At 36.7% G+C, this 13,773-nt stretch overlaps 1 protein-coding gene and 2 long non-coding RNA genes across 4 annotated transcripts; 1 reads left to right on the forward strand and 2 right to left on the reverse strand.

Annotated features, from left to right (window-relative positions):
- The first annotated feature begins 2,834 nt into the window (after nt 1-2,834).
- Nucleotides 2,835-4,979, forward strand: LOC308685595. The gene is made up of 7 exons (XR_014029478.1): nt 2,835-2,922; nt 3,305-3,356; nt 3,551-3,626; nt 3,830-3,891; nt 4,102-4,170; nt 4,379-4,450; nt 4,540-4,979. It is a non-coding gene; the product is annotated as an uncharacterized lncRNA (long non-coding RNA).
- A 375-nt stretch (nt 4,980-5,354) lies between these two features.
- smim7 (small integral membrane protein 7) lies at nt 5,355-6,816 on the reverse strand (the record flags this gene model as incomplete). Of its 2 annotated transcripts, XM_081357471.1 has the most annotated exons (5): nt 6,695-6,816; nt 6,510-6,551; nt 6,371-6,429; nt 5,939-6,029; nt 5,355-5,839 (listed from the first exon to the last, which is right to left on the reverse strand). In XM_081357471.1, exons 1-5 carry the CDS (start codon nt 6,718-6,720, stop codon nt 5,824-5,826), a joined length of 234 nt encoding a protein of 77 aa, XP_081213597.1. In that variant the 5' UTR covers nt 6,721-6,816. The 2 variants fall into 2 exon arrangements, with proteins under 2 accessions (XP_081213597.1, XP_081213598.1); XM_081357472.1 differs by lacking the exon at nt 5,355-5,839 and having other exon boundaries at nt 5,935-6,029; nt 6,695-6,774.
- Nucleotides 6,817-11,940: 5,124 nt separating this feature from the next.
- On the reverse strand, nt 11,941-13,546 carry LOC308686203. Its single transcript, XR_014029535.1, has 3 exons — nt 13,441-13,546; nt 12,176-12,250; nt 11,941-12,075 (listed from the first exon to the last, which is right to left on the reverse strand). It is a non-coding gene; the product is annotated as an uncharacterized lncRNA (long non-coding RNA).
- Between the last annotated feature and the right edge of the window lie 227 nt (nt 13,547-13,773).

Raw genomic sequence — 13,773 nt, forward strand, 5'->3', positions numbered from 1 at the left:
CACAGGGTACGATGTAACATTCCGTCCGCCTTAATCTCTGTCCGATTAGGGAACAAACATCAGGCAAGTCATGACAGGACCCTGTTGGGGATTCTGAAAGTCAGAATGACAGCTTCAGCGTGGTGATCTGCCATGTTGAATGACTGACCACCTGCTGTGGTTCGGGCTCCTTTTCCCTATGAGCAGCCCGGAGACACCAGTCTGGCAACCAGCACCACCCTCCTGCTGTGTTTCCAGTCTGCGTGCACCCGCCAGCCTGAGCCAAAAGGTCAAATGAGTCCCACACCCTGGTTAGCTCATACGTGCACTGCCCATGCTGAAAGGCACCAGTGATCTCACCAGCAACTCTCTTTGTCCTACGATTAGTCCTTCCCAGACACTTTTCCTCTGCAGACCTGGGCTTTCGTTTTGGTGAGGGATGATGGTTGGGGGGGTGACAACCCAGAAAGTTGTCCTGGGCCTTCTGATGAGGGCGGCCCCCTAAGGTTAGCCTACTCATTGGGCCCCAGAAAAGAACAGGCCAACCCATAAAAATTGCTGCAGACAGACATCCATGATTGTTTCACTGTAAACAAATCTGTCTCTCTTTGAAGCTGTCTCTCCTCTTTTTTGCGATCATAATGTGTACTTAAATTAGTAGGATCTGCTGTGTGTTTTTTAAATGTAAACTGTCGGGAAATAATTACATTGCTCATTCGGATTCGTCATGAGAATAACAAGACATCGACTTCATTCAACATGATTTAACCCTGTAAATCTCTATTTCACAATAATATGTCTTAGGATATGCACAAGCTTTATGAACAAAGTTCTTTGGTTTTTATTGCTGGGGGCGGAGACAGGGGGAGGGGGATTAACTTTCCTCAAAATCACATTTGATACATTTTACCATGATTTTTCTAAAAAATATATGTAGCTAGCTATGGATCAAGTTAACCTATAAGTAAAAAACAGTAAAGATTTCACAGAAAAGAGACACGTGTATCATGACCTGATGTCTTTACAATTAAAAGCCTTTTGCTAATAAAGTATCATCTGCTGACAGAAGGCAGGATCAATTGTAGGCTATAAAACAGGCTTTTCAGCAAAGTTTTTTTCATGTTGATTATTTGAAATATGATACACCTTGAGTTTCTGCGATATGGTTTTAGTGCTTAAAAGTTCAAAATATAGCCAAAACATGCATGTTACATGTTATACATGTTATTTGGGTTATCTTTTCATTTTGGTCAGTGGGTTTCCTCCGATTCTACCAATTAGCCCATGGGAGTTTAAAATCTTGATTCCAACAAGCCAGAAATTAGTCAACATTAAGCTAATAACCCAAAAATGGGAACAAAGAAGCATACTCAAACAAAGCAATTGACAGGTAGTAGGATCTCTCAAACAAGATCATGTTGCAACTGCAAAAAGCCACTATTTAAACCATTTAAACTATATTTGGAAAAGCTATTCAACCTGTTGCACTATTCGATTGCTTAATTGAGCATGTTAACATAGGCCTACTTGTATTGTTTGATTAATCGCCTCTGCATGCTTTAAATTGCAAGTTACTTGGATAAACACACATGCTGTAGGCTATATCAAGTGCAATCGTATTGGTAAGAAAAATATATCACGTTTGAATTACAATTTAAAAAAAAAACAATATTCCTTAGCCTACATGATTGAAGATTTTCTCTTCACACGTTTTGAAGGGATGTTTTGCACCAGAGACACATGGGGGAAGGGGTCTTTTAATGTCAGCTGTTGATGGGAGATAATCCTACCACGGGTAATTCACGACTTTAGTTTCTTTGTGCTAAAACAAAGAACTAGGAGCCGCTCTATGTATGTACTCGACTTACAAAACACAAGATATGTGCTAATGTAATCACACAAATAGGCGCTAATTGCCATACAGTGAACGTGCAAGTTTGTGCGTCTCAAGTGTGACCGCAATCTGCCCACCCCAGATAGGCTACCATGCATAACATGACGAAATAGGCTAATAATAATACTTATAATAATAATAATAATAATAATAATAATAATAATAAGAAGAAGAAGAAGAAGAAGAAGAAGAAGAAGAAGATACTAATAAAAAGATTAATATTATTTGAATATAGGTTTATTTAAAATAATAATAATAATAATAATAAGATGGGCGTGGATATCCTATATCAAAAGGCTCAAATAATTTGGGGTTAATGTCACTTTTTGTCCGGCGAAAATTGTGTGGTTATGTATAGCAATTTTTTTAAGCTGACATTCTACAATGTAAAGGAGTATGTATTGTACAGCTACTTTAGTAACCTCTAGTAACCTCCTAAGACAAGTGGGCACTTTTAAAAGGAAAGCAAATTTCCAATTTAGCCTATACTGCCACCTTCCGGAGAAAATATGGTAAAACAAGGAGATGAATCGTCAACTAGCAATTTTAAAGCCATTTTTTGTTTTCTCTAAAGTATGTTTCGAAATATTCCAGGTAGTAAAATCATTTTACGTTATGTTGCAATGGGGAAAAAATGGAAAATTAATTTTGTTCTTAGGTAGCCTACAGCGACACTTGTGATTTTTATAGAAATTATTTTCAACCATCTAAATTAAAAAGGGATTTTTTTTAAAAAAAAACCTCTTAAAACAAGAGTAGCCTTTTATTGCATATTGCAATTCATGATCATGATCAATCTAGTGATAATCTTCAGGAATGTGCATTTATTCTAAATAAATAACAACACAATAACATATAAAGAAAGTGTTTTTTTTTTTTTTTGCGTGTAACATCACATCCTGAATGGTTAAAATTATATAAAAATATAGCCTTTGGATTTGTCGCTTTTGTCTTTTTAATCACTGCACAAGTGCGCATGCGCGCGGCCGCGGACTATATAACGCGTGGTCGCCTACTTGTTCTTCCCAGTTCCTTCTTCTTTCTGCAGGGTAAGCAGTTTACTTCTATTTATCTTCGAGAAGTGTTTAAAAAAAATGCTATTTTGTATAAAGTTATTGAAAAATACGCGTTGTGTTTAAATTGTTTGGATTAAAAAACTAAAATGGAGGATTTGTATAGTTTAGGCTCTGACCACGTGGCTCGTTTCCGTTGGAAGCGGAAAGGTTTTTAGTCCTTGGAAACTTGATTGATTGAATATTGTAACGTTTACTCACATACAACGTAAATAAATGTACAAACACATGCTGTTAATGTGAGTGTTTCGTCGTAGCTGCATACCGGCTGTTTTTTCATTTACTTTGTAGCAGATTATTTGTAACTGCTTTATTTATTTATTTATTTTTGACTCGCTTTATTTTGTTTGTTTTACAGTATGTGGGCTGTTGGGAAATGGAGCTTTGCTCTAGCGCATACTCCGATCTTGGTGAGTTCAGATTCACCCTAAACTTTTCTTTAAAACGTCTGGTAGCAATGATGACTAATCTTTTTTCCCCAGCAGATCGACTCTGTTGACTTAAATAAATAAAGCCAAATTAACTGAGAAACCAGACTGTTGTAACAATTAGAGATGCAAGTTTTTGTTAAGGTAATTGACCTTTACTACTCCCTTTCCCACAGACCATGCTAAAACCTAATGGATAACCTCCCGTTCATCAGGCTTTGTTTCATGAGTCCTACACACACACTCAAACAGGTAATGCTGAACTTGTTCTGTCTGTGTTTGTCATTGACCTGGTGCACATGATGACTGATCTTTTTTCCCCAGCAGATCGACTATGTTGACTTCATTTAAAAAAAAAAAAATAAGCCAAGTGAACTGAGCAACCAGACTGTTGCAAGAACAATACATTTAAGATATATTAAGGCAATTCATCTTTACTACTCCCTTCCCCACAGATCATGCTAGGACCATCTGTTCATCTGGCTTCGTTTCACAAGTCCTACACGCTCTCAAAGAGGTAATGTAAGGCCGAACATGTTGTTGGGAGAGTGTGTTTGTCATTAACCTGGTGCACATGATGACTGATCTTTTTTCCCCAGCAGATCGACTCTGTTGACTTTAAAAAAATAAAAATAAGCCAAATGAACTGAGCAACCAGACAGTTGCAAGAATAATAAATGTAAGGTTTTATTAAGGCATTTCACCTTTACTGCTTCCTTCCCCACAGGTCATGCTAGGACCAAATGAATAACCTGTTCATCTGGCTTTGTTTCATAAGTCCTACACTCTCAAACGGGTAAGGCTGAACATGTTCTCGGGACATTGTGTTTGCCATTTACCTGGTGCACATGATGACTGATCTTTTTTCCCCAGCAGATCGATAGTGTTGACATTTGCTCTAACCTTTAAGCCAATTTATCTGAAGCGCCACCAGACTTGTTGGCATACAAAGTTAGAGGTGCATTTCTTGTTCTTTAATTTACTTTTTTTTGTGTCCCTTTCAGAAGATCAGATTAGGTAATTCAAGAGGACCTTTTACATGAGTGACCTTTGGATGGCAACATGAGGCAGTTGAGGTGTGTTTTCCGAGTATTTGTATATATAAAGAATGGAAAAGAGATTAACTTCAATTTTAAAGTCTTATGGTTTCTTGTACACCTCCTAGGGCTTGGAGAGATTTGTACCCCGATGGCCCTTCAGTGCCAAACCTACATGGAGGTGCACGTGTTCTCTACCAAGCAGCCCACATTTACCAATGATGAGGGAGAACTTTTTATTTTATTTTTTTAAATAAACCTGAACTATCAAACAACTTTGCCTTTTTTGGAACACTTTCTCTCATGCTCTTATGAATGTGCCATGTTATAACAGGCAGCTGAGTGAATTTAATGGTTGGTTTGTGACCTATGCCACAGGGTTCGTATGCCAGAGTTATAATACAAAATGTAAGAAGAGTCATTATAAATTAATATATTAAATGCATTGTATTTTTGGATATGTTAGCTGTAATTGAGTTTTAAAAATCCCTAAATACTACAGATTGTTTGACAAATGTGATCTCTAATTGTAGTCATTGAAAATAAAAATAAATTCCTGGAATTTTCTAATTGAATCTTTGACCTTGAAATGGTGTGTAGGCTAAAAGTGTATAAAACTGTTAGGAATTTAAAGAGTTCAGTAAAAGTCTCAGGACTGGTGCTTCTGCAAACTAACAGCACTCAAACGCTACGAGATAATGTTTGACTGAGATTTCCTGTGTTCACAGTCTGGAATCTGGTTGTTTGTGAATGGAATCGTGTGTGTTGTGCTGTCTGTCACTTCACACTATAGGAACACAACTTTGTCATTTATGGTCTCCCATTTAAAAAATATTTTAGTGTGGGTCAGTCAACGTGGTAAAAATACTTCAGGTCAATATTTATTCCTAACCTGAAAGCAAAGTGCCTCAATGCATTTAACACTGACATTTTCATAGCAAAATTGAATTTTCAAAAAGTGTTTAATATTAATCAAGCAGTAGCTTTTAAGATGTGTAATTTATTGTTACAATTCATGATCAGAAATCTTTCATCTCCCATACAGAGATTTTACATGACTAGACTGCACATTAATTTAAATCTAACTCTTTTTGGGTAAAATACCTGACAGTAGTTCTATAGGGTACTGTGAGAAGGCTGTTCTCACTCTTCACTGTAGAGCACAGCAGTTTTAAACTGTACTTTTTATTTGAACAAAAACTAATTTCCATGTGCCCTGTCCTCATTTGATTAACAAAAAGTAAAAGCAATATTAATCATACACACTTTTGTACAAAATATACAGATGACTGGTGAGTCTATGTATAAGACTTAAAGACGTTCTGCACCATTACAATATAACCATTACATGAGATCCGCCCAATAATTAAATATTTTGTGTCTGTAGTCATCCTCACTGTAACAGCCATGTATTATGATCCAAATAACCTGAAAAAAAGACAAAGAACACTATTACATAGTAACAACTCTCCACAAATCAGCTTTTAATATTGCATAACAGCGTGAAAGTAGGATGTCAATACTTACACGATCATGCAAAACATGATGAAAATGTTCCAAAGGGATATGAATATGCGAAAGTACCGCAGACTCAGCAAAAACTCTCTGATGTTGTCACCTAAATACAAATAATTCATGATAAGAGTCAAATATGATACAGGGCTATTTGGAAAAATAAAAATTCTGGAGGCAGAAATGCAGCATTTATATAATATTATCCTAGTCTTTATATACTTTTTACAACATGGACCACTACAACACCACTTTTTGTTGTACGTGATGGACATTTTTCATAGATAGACAGATAGATGTTTATACCAAGGGACATCAATAATAATAATAAAAACTATAGTTGACACTTCATGATGACCAAAAAGGAAGTATTTTACCATCAGTGAATTAATATTACAACACTAAATGAACTATTACTTCGTTACAACGTTCAAGATTTGCTGTTACCAGTACTGGATGATCCAGATTCATCACCAAACCCTTGAGACTGTGTTTCCCTCTTCTTTCTGCGCAAAGACACCGAACCGATTAGCAAGCAATCTCCTCGAAACTAAAACGGTCACATAACTTTTGTGTCTTTACTTACAGTTTAAAGTTGAGCACAGCGCCAGCGTTCATGAGCAGTGTGCTGAAAACAAGATGTGTGACGTGGACAGGAAAACAAACAGCTGTTACACAATGACATTCATATACTAGACATATGACCATCACAAATAACTTTCTTTTTAATAAAAAAACGTTTCCAGCATTAAAATAAACAGTGAAATTTACCCCACAATTAAAAGATCTCCGATCATTTTGGCCGATTATATCCGCCTCGGTTCGTCCTCTTCTTCTTCGATCTTTGTATAAGTAGAGTATAAGTCGGTGGATCATCATCGCCACCTGACGGCTGAAAAAGAGCTCCTGAGCACTCCGATATGCAAAAGCTGCATGCATCCTCTTCGAAGGTCCAAAAACAACACCAAAAACAAAACTAACAGTAATAACAATAATAACATATATTAGCTGATTTATTAGGGCCCAAGCCCTGAAAGGGCGAAGGCCCTATTGTTTTCGTAAGGATTTTTCTTTTTTCTTTTTCTTCATTTTTTTTTCAATTTAATAATTGTTTAAATTTAAAAACAGCCAGAATGTTTTTTTTTAGTCCAAAAAATAAATAAATCATGTCATTCATAGTGCTATACTGCCCTCTTGTGTTCAAAATCAGGTAGGCCTATTGTATCTATATAAAAATATACTAGGTATGTGACGGTGAGAATATTTTACCACCGGTTAATCAACGGGGTTAATCAACGGGGTTAATCAGCGTTAATCAATGTTGTGGAATATTTTGAGTGTATCATAAAATAAGAATAAGGTAAGACAAGTAATATTTTCTGTCTTTATATATATATATATATATATATATATATATATATATATATATATATATATATATATAGCTGCGAGCAGCGATGAAGGGCCAAAGCCGGCGGCACCGCCACCCGGTGTCTACTACACCCGGTGTCAATCTACCATTTTGCCTTTAGGTAACTAAACGCACCGGGGTTGCGGTGCCAGCGGCTTGGGCCCGTAATCGCTGCTCGCAGCTATATTTTACTTTTACAATCAATTTTAATGTTATGTGGTGATGGACATGGTACTTTACGGTGGCTGAGAAGGGTCACAACACATACAAACGCCACAACAACTACATATTCAGAAAACACATGCAAACGCCGCCACAACAGCTACATATTCAGAAAACACCTCCAAATTCAGAAAACACATACAAACTCCACAACAACTACATATTCAGAAAACACCTCCAAATTCAGAAAACACATACAAACGCCACAACAACTAACGTTACATATTCAGAAAACACCTCCAAATTCAGAAAACACATACAAACGCCACAACAACTACATATTCAGAAAACAACTTCGTCAATTTCACATCACGTACGCTGCAAATATTCACAGCACGAGCAAATAGGGAAACGAACAGCAAACTGCAAAGACACAACGGAAATGTTTCCAGGGGGGCCATAATCAGTGACGGCTACAAGAGGTAAGTGTTTCTTTTTTATTATGACAGACTTGTCGATGTGCTCTGATACCGAAGTGTTTTTTTGTGTTTTCAACATATTAAGTTATTGTCCCCATAATGTATTTGTCCACGCAGATAATTGTTAAACGTTCTGCCAACGTTGTTAGCTGGAAACTAGCTGGCTAGCTCGCTTCTGGTCACTAAATACACTGTTAGACATTTCTTGTAATTTTACAGGAAATTCCTGGCTAATAGTTGCCGTAAATTTACTGTAAACAGTATACAGGACTGTTATTGTAATACTTAATACAACATCCCTACTGTAATTAATTACAATAACCATGTAAATTTACTGGTATTTGCCAGGAATTTCCTGTAATTTCACTGTAAATATTACAGCAAAATGTTATATTTACGGCAACTCAGTAGCCAGGAATTTCCTGTAATTTCACAGGACAAATCAATATACTGTAAAACATTACAAGTAAAAAGCTGTCATTTTCCGTATTGGCCAATTAAAAACACAAAAATGGTATATTTTCTTTTTTTTTTTATTAACAAACTGCAAAAATACATATTACAAAAGTATCCACTTTATCACACATAAACAAAATTTTACTTTTAAAGGGATACTTCACTTTTTTTGGAAATAGGCTCATTTTACAACTCCACCAGAGTTAAACAGTTGAGTTTTACCGTTTTCGAATCCATTCAGCCGATCTCCGGGTCTTTAGAAGAATGTCAGAGTTTTTGGTCCCATTGACTTCCATAGTATATATTTTTTCCTACTATGGAAGTCAATGGGACCAAAAACTGTCTGGTTACTGACATTCTTCTAAAGACCCGGAGATCGGCTGAATGAATTCGAAAACGGTAAAACTCAACTGTTTAACTTTGGTGGAGTTGTAAAATGAGCCTATTTCCAAAAAAAGTGGAGTATCCCTTTAATAAAAAGCTCACTTCCAGACGTCCAGGCAGCCTATCATCAGGGGGAACACGATGATATGGAACAAAGGTGTCCAGCCAGACTTGAACTGCATAGGGGAAGTCGTTCATGTTACTATCCCATCAACTCAAAGTCCAGTTTTCTTAGGAGGGTGCAAACAGGTGCGTTGAGCCTGTGTCTCCTCTCGGCTTTACTGCCCGTCTGGGAGTGGATTCCACAAAAAGCTCTGAAAACCGAGAGAGAGGAAAAAAGTTAAAGTTTTCATATCTGTTAAATAATGACAAATACTGTATAAAAAAACATAAGTAACCTACTTGCTCATAAAATAAAATGACTTTGATGTATTTATTTAACATTAACAACTTTAACCATACAATTTAATTTAATGAATTAATGAAAGTTGTAATGTTAAACTGTTGTCCGTCAGTCTCTTCTGTTTATACAAATTATGTCCTGCAGGGGAAAACCAACTCTACTATAGAACAGACACTTAACAGCAATAGCTGGGTCTCCATCCAACTTTTTAATGCACATTTTAACCATTTGAAAAAGAAATCCTGACTGGAAACGGTTAAAATTCACATAAAATATTCTAATGTGAACAAAAACTTCTATGTGGATTGACAAATTTGCATTTTTTGCAATTATATCAGGTGTTTCAAGTTGCCCTGTCAACCTTACGTTTTGATCCCACAGCTGTTCACGACTCCTAGGTGCGTGACCATTTATAATTCGCATAACAGAGTTGATTGAAATGCTCTCCAATTAGAGTTTTTTTTTTTGCAAAATTTTTATGAATGCGTTTAAAAGTTATGTTTTGATTGGATGGAAACCTATCTATTGACATCATTGCATAGAATTAGGCATGTGCCGGTATTCGGTAATGCGATAAATCGCGGTAATGAATATGCACGATATTGTTATCGTGGGCACTTCAAAATACCGTGAAAAATAATAGATCAGAATTTATATTTATAGAACGCGTATTAGCTTATTTTCCATCAACCGCTTAAACAAACACTGCGTATATGCTGCGCGAAACACGTGCGCACTCTGATGTAAACAATCCCCACATGTAGAAGCGCTGTGTGCATGCGGCTCAGTGCGCACTCTAATGTAAACAATCCTCACATGGAGAAGAAGCATGGCGGAAGGAGGCACGCTGCCGACGATCTATCCCCCTTCTAAAAGCAGAGCTGTCAACTCTACGCATTCAGCGTGAGACTCACGCAATTTACACTTTTCAAACGCTCTCGCGCCACATGCAGTTTCTCACGCAGAGAAAAATCGCGTAGCAAAGAGGACACGGAGACCGACAGACTAGACAGAGCAGGTTATTATGGTATGAAAACAATTCTCAGCTCTCATGTTCTGTCCATTTTATTACGGAATTCAGACAACAAATACTGTTTTGGTGCTTGTAAATGTGACTTGACAGATCACTGTAGGCCTCAGTTCAAGTAAACCGATCATCTGTTACTTTTTATTTAAAGATGCAGTAGGCTACAACTTACCGAAAGGTATATATGCCTCATACATAATATCGATCATTCAGTGTTTTTCAACCACGGAAAGAGGTCAATAAAACTGCAGGTGAACAATTATGTCACAGAAGGTTACATTTACCTCAGGAAAGCCATTTAATGACCAACACGTTAGTTGACTAGAAAAAAAAATAGCTATAGAGAGGAGTATTTTGCTAATTATGTGCACATTACATTTGTATTATATTTTTACTTGTGTCATAATTGTTATTATAATGAAAACCAAATTATATTTAATTAGTTAATTTTTAACCTTTAATAATACCAGCTGACAGGGCTCTCTGTATGTTTACAGCATTATGTGAGATATATTTTTTCTTGAGAAAAATTAACGTCTATCTACTGTAGCCTACCTAATATTTATCCAAAAAGTCAATACTGAATCAAGATTGAAATCAAATCCCAAGAATTGAAAGCGTGAAAATTGTGTAAAATTCTATTTAGTTACCAAATGTTTTGACAATCACTATTGTAATCCATCCATTTCTCTTGAGCAATTAAAATATCGTGATAATACCGTATACCGTGGTAAAAGCTCAATCAATTAATCGCAGCATGAAAAGTTGATACCGGCACATGCCTACATAGAATATATCATAGAACCTAACAATACTGGTAATAAGGTAATAATTCATGGGACGTTACATATGAGAATGATGGATTCACTTTACAGTAAGGGGACATGAATTATCATGAATTCATGTATAAATTCATGCATGAATTATGCATTCATATCTCATATCATCAGGAACTAACACGAGTTCAACGTTTTTCATTCATGACTTCATGAGTGAACAACACCTTAATTAAAACATTAACTAAGATGGGTAAATCATCATGAATTATGAGTTATTACGCATGATCATGATGTTTTCTTTGTTCACAGTTATGCCACTGTTTATCAGTGTTTCTAAGGACCAGTCACCACTTTAGTTGAGGGGCCACACACATGAAGTCATTGATAGATAATGCTTAGTTAATGATGACTACTGTATTTGAATGTCAACAGTTCATGTCTTCTTCAAAGCCTGCAGGTAGTTGGACAGACCCCAAAATAGACCAATCACAGCTCAGAGCACACAAATTCTGTTGACATTCAAATACAGTAGTCATCATTAACTAAGCATCATCTATCAATGACTTCATGTGTGTGGCCCCTCAACTAAAGTGGTGACTGGTCCTTAGAAACTCTGATGAACAATGTGCTAATGGTCACATAACTGTGAACAAAGAAAAGCATCACGATCATGCGTAATAAATCATAATTCATGATGATGTACTTATCTTAGTTAATTTTCAGTTAACTTAGTGTTGTTCACTCATGAAGTCATGCATGAAAAACGTTGAACTTCTGCTATTTCCTGATGATTCATGAGATATTAATGCATGAATTTATACATGAATTCATGATAATTAATGTATCCATACTATAAAGTATTACCTCATTTTCTTTATTAGTGTGTAAACAGTTTAAACATACCTTTATATAAAGTCCCTGAGGCGTCTTTAGGATACTGCATGTTGAACACAGTAAGCAGCGAAGGTTTCAGCCACTCCATTCAAAAGACTGTTTTGGGCCCCATCACAACTGTTCCTTCTATGAACACTTGTTGCGATTATTGTCTCTCCTGAAATGCATTAACACAATATGATAATAAAAGGTGAGTAAATCATGGGGTAATTTTCATTTAAAAGTGAACTACTCTATAAAATAAGGGAAGAATATACCTTGCACAATTAAGCAAGGTGTGCTGGATAGGTCTCTCTCTCTCTGGATATCAGCAGCTGTGGCAGAGGGCTAGGCTAGGGAATAAAAAACAAACATTACCAAATGTATTACCAATTACACAAATACCAAATTAAAAATCGATTATTATTTTAGTCCATATAGTCTGCCAGGCAGCCACATGTAATTTGAGACAAACAAAATGGTTAACTTAATTTTAATACTACTGATAATTTGCTGCCTTTTCTGAAGACAAAGAGAGCATTGAAAGCTTTTCAACAGAACCCAGGCTCCGGAAAAAAAAATATTTTATGACGATGCTGGTTGGATTTAGTTGCGCACGCGCAGTTTATTTTAGATACAGACAGTTACAGAGATGGTCCTCAATGCAGAACATGAAATCCACGGGGAGGAGTCGGATCCAGATCCAACTCCTCCCACCTTACATACCTAAACCTACCAATCTCCACCCCCTGATCCCTAAACCCACCCCTAAACCTACCAATCTCCACCCCTTATACAAGATCCAACTCCTCCCCCCGGATCTTGTGTACTGCATTGAGGTGCTACTGGAGTTACATGACTGCTCTTCCAACCTGGTTTGCCAAGCACAAAGTAATGTTATAACATATGAGCATACCAGATGCTATATTCAGCTTATCTCACAGTTATAGCTGACTCGCATAATTAAAGATACCAGCATTGTCGTTTAATTAAAGCCCATATTTCAAGTAAAATTTGCTTGTGTTTATTCAGTGACCGTAAAATCTACAAACTTCGTTTATGCTAGTGTGCAAACCACGGCTTCAAGACCCCCGATTACAAGACAGCAAAGCAGAAGTCCTAATAATGTTACGACAGCCTGTCCAGTAGCATGTGTAATCAATGCAATAATAACCTGAGCTAACTGATCGGGCTAACGTTAATGCTTATTTTTAACAGTCTGGGCTAACATTATTTGAGCTATCGTCATTGTGGTGGTTTTCCATTAACGTTAGGCTACGTTACAAGCTCAGCTCTACTCGATTCTACTCACCATGTTTGTTTTTCCATTGAAAATAGTGCCGTGTATCTGCATGTGGTAACGTTACCATTTTCTTTATGGATTGAGTAACTTAAAGAAGACGCCGCTTCACCGCGGTCAGTTCAGGTTTATAACGTCGTTACCCGGGAGTGAGCGGGGCGAGTTGAGCTAACGTTATATCTAACATTACTCTAGCTAATGTTACTGAAATATACCAAGCGAAAAATTGTGAATATCTCGTACCTTGTAGCTGCATGTGGTAACTTTTTTCCGTATGGGTTGAGTAAGAAGACGCCACTTCACCGCGGTCAGTTCATGGTGTTGTTTTACCGGGAGTGAGCGAGTCGAGTCGGGGCGAACGTCACAGAAGCTAATGTCACTGAAATATACCAAACGAAACAATCACCACTCATATGACCGGTATTAATATATCCATAGACTTATAAAAATAGATTTCATGTTAACGTTTCATACCTGAGATGTGTTCCTTCCAAAAGCTGCTTCTTCCAAAAGTGTTTGATTCTGGTGCCGTTGGCCGCCGCGGTACCGCGCAATTTCAAAATTCAAATCGCAGCA

The sequence above is a fragment of the Scardinius erythrophthalmus genome, assembly GCF_964197995.2.
Source record: "Scardinius erythrophthalmus genome assembly, chromosome: 25".
NCBI lineage: Eukaryota > Metazoa > Chordata > Actinopteri > Cypriniformes > Leuciscidae > Scardinius > Scardinius erythrophthalmus.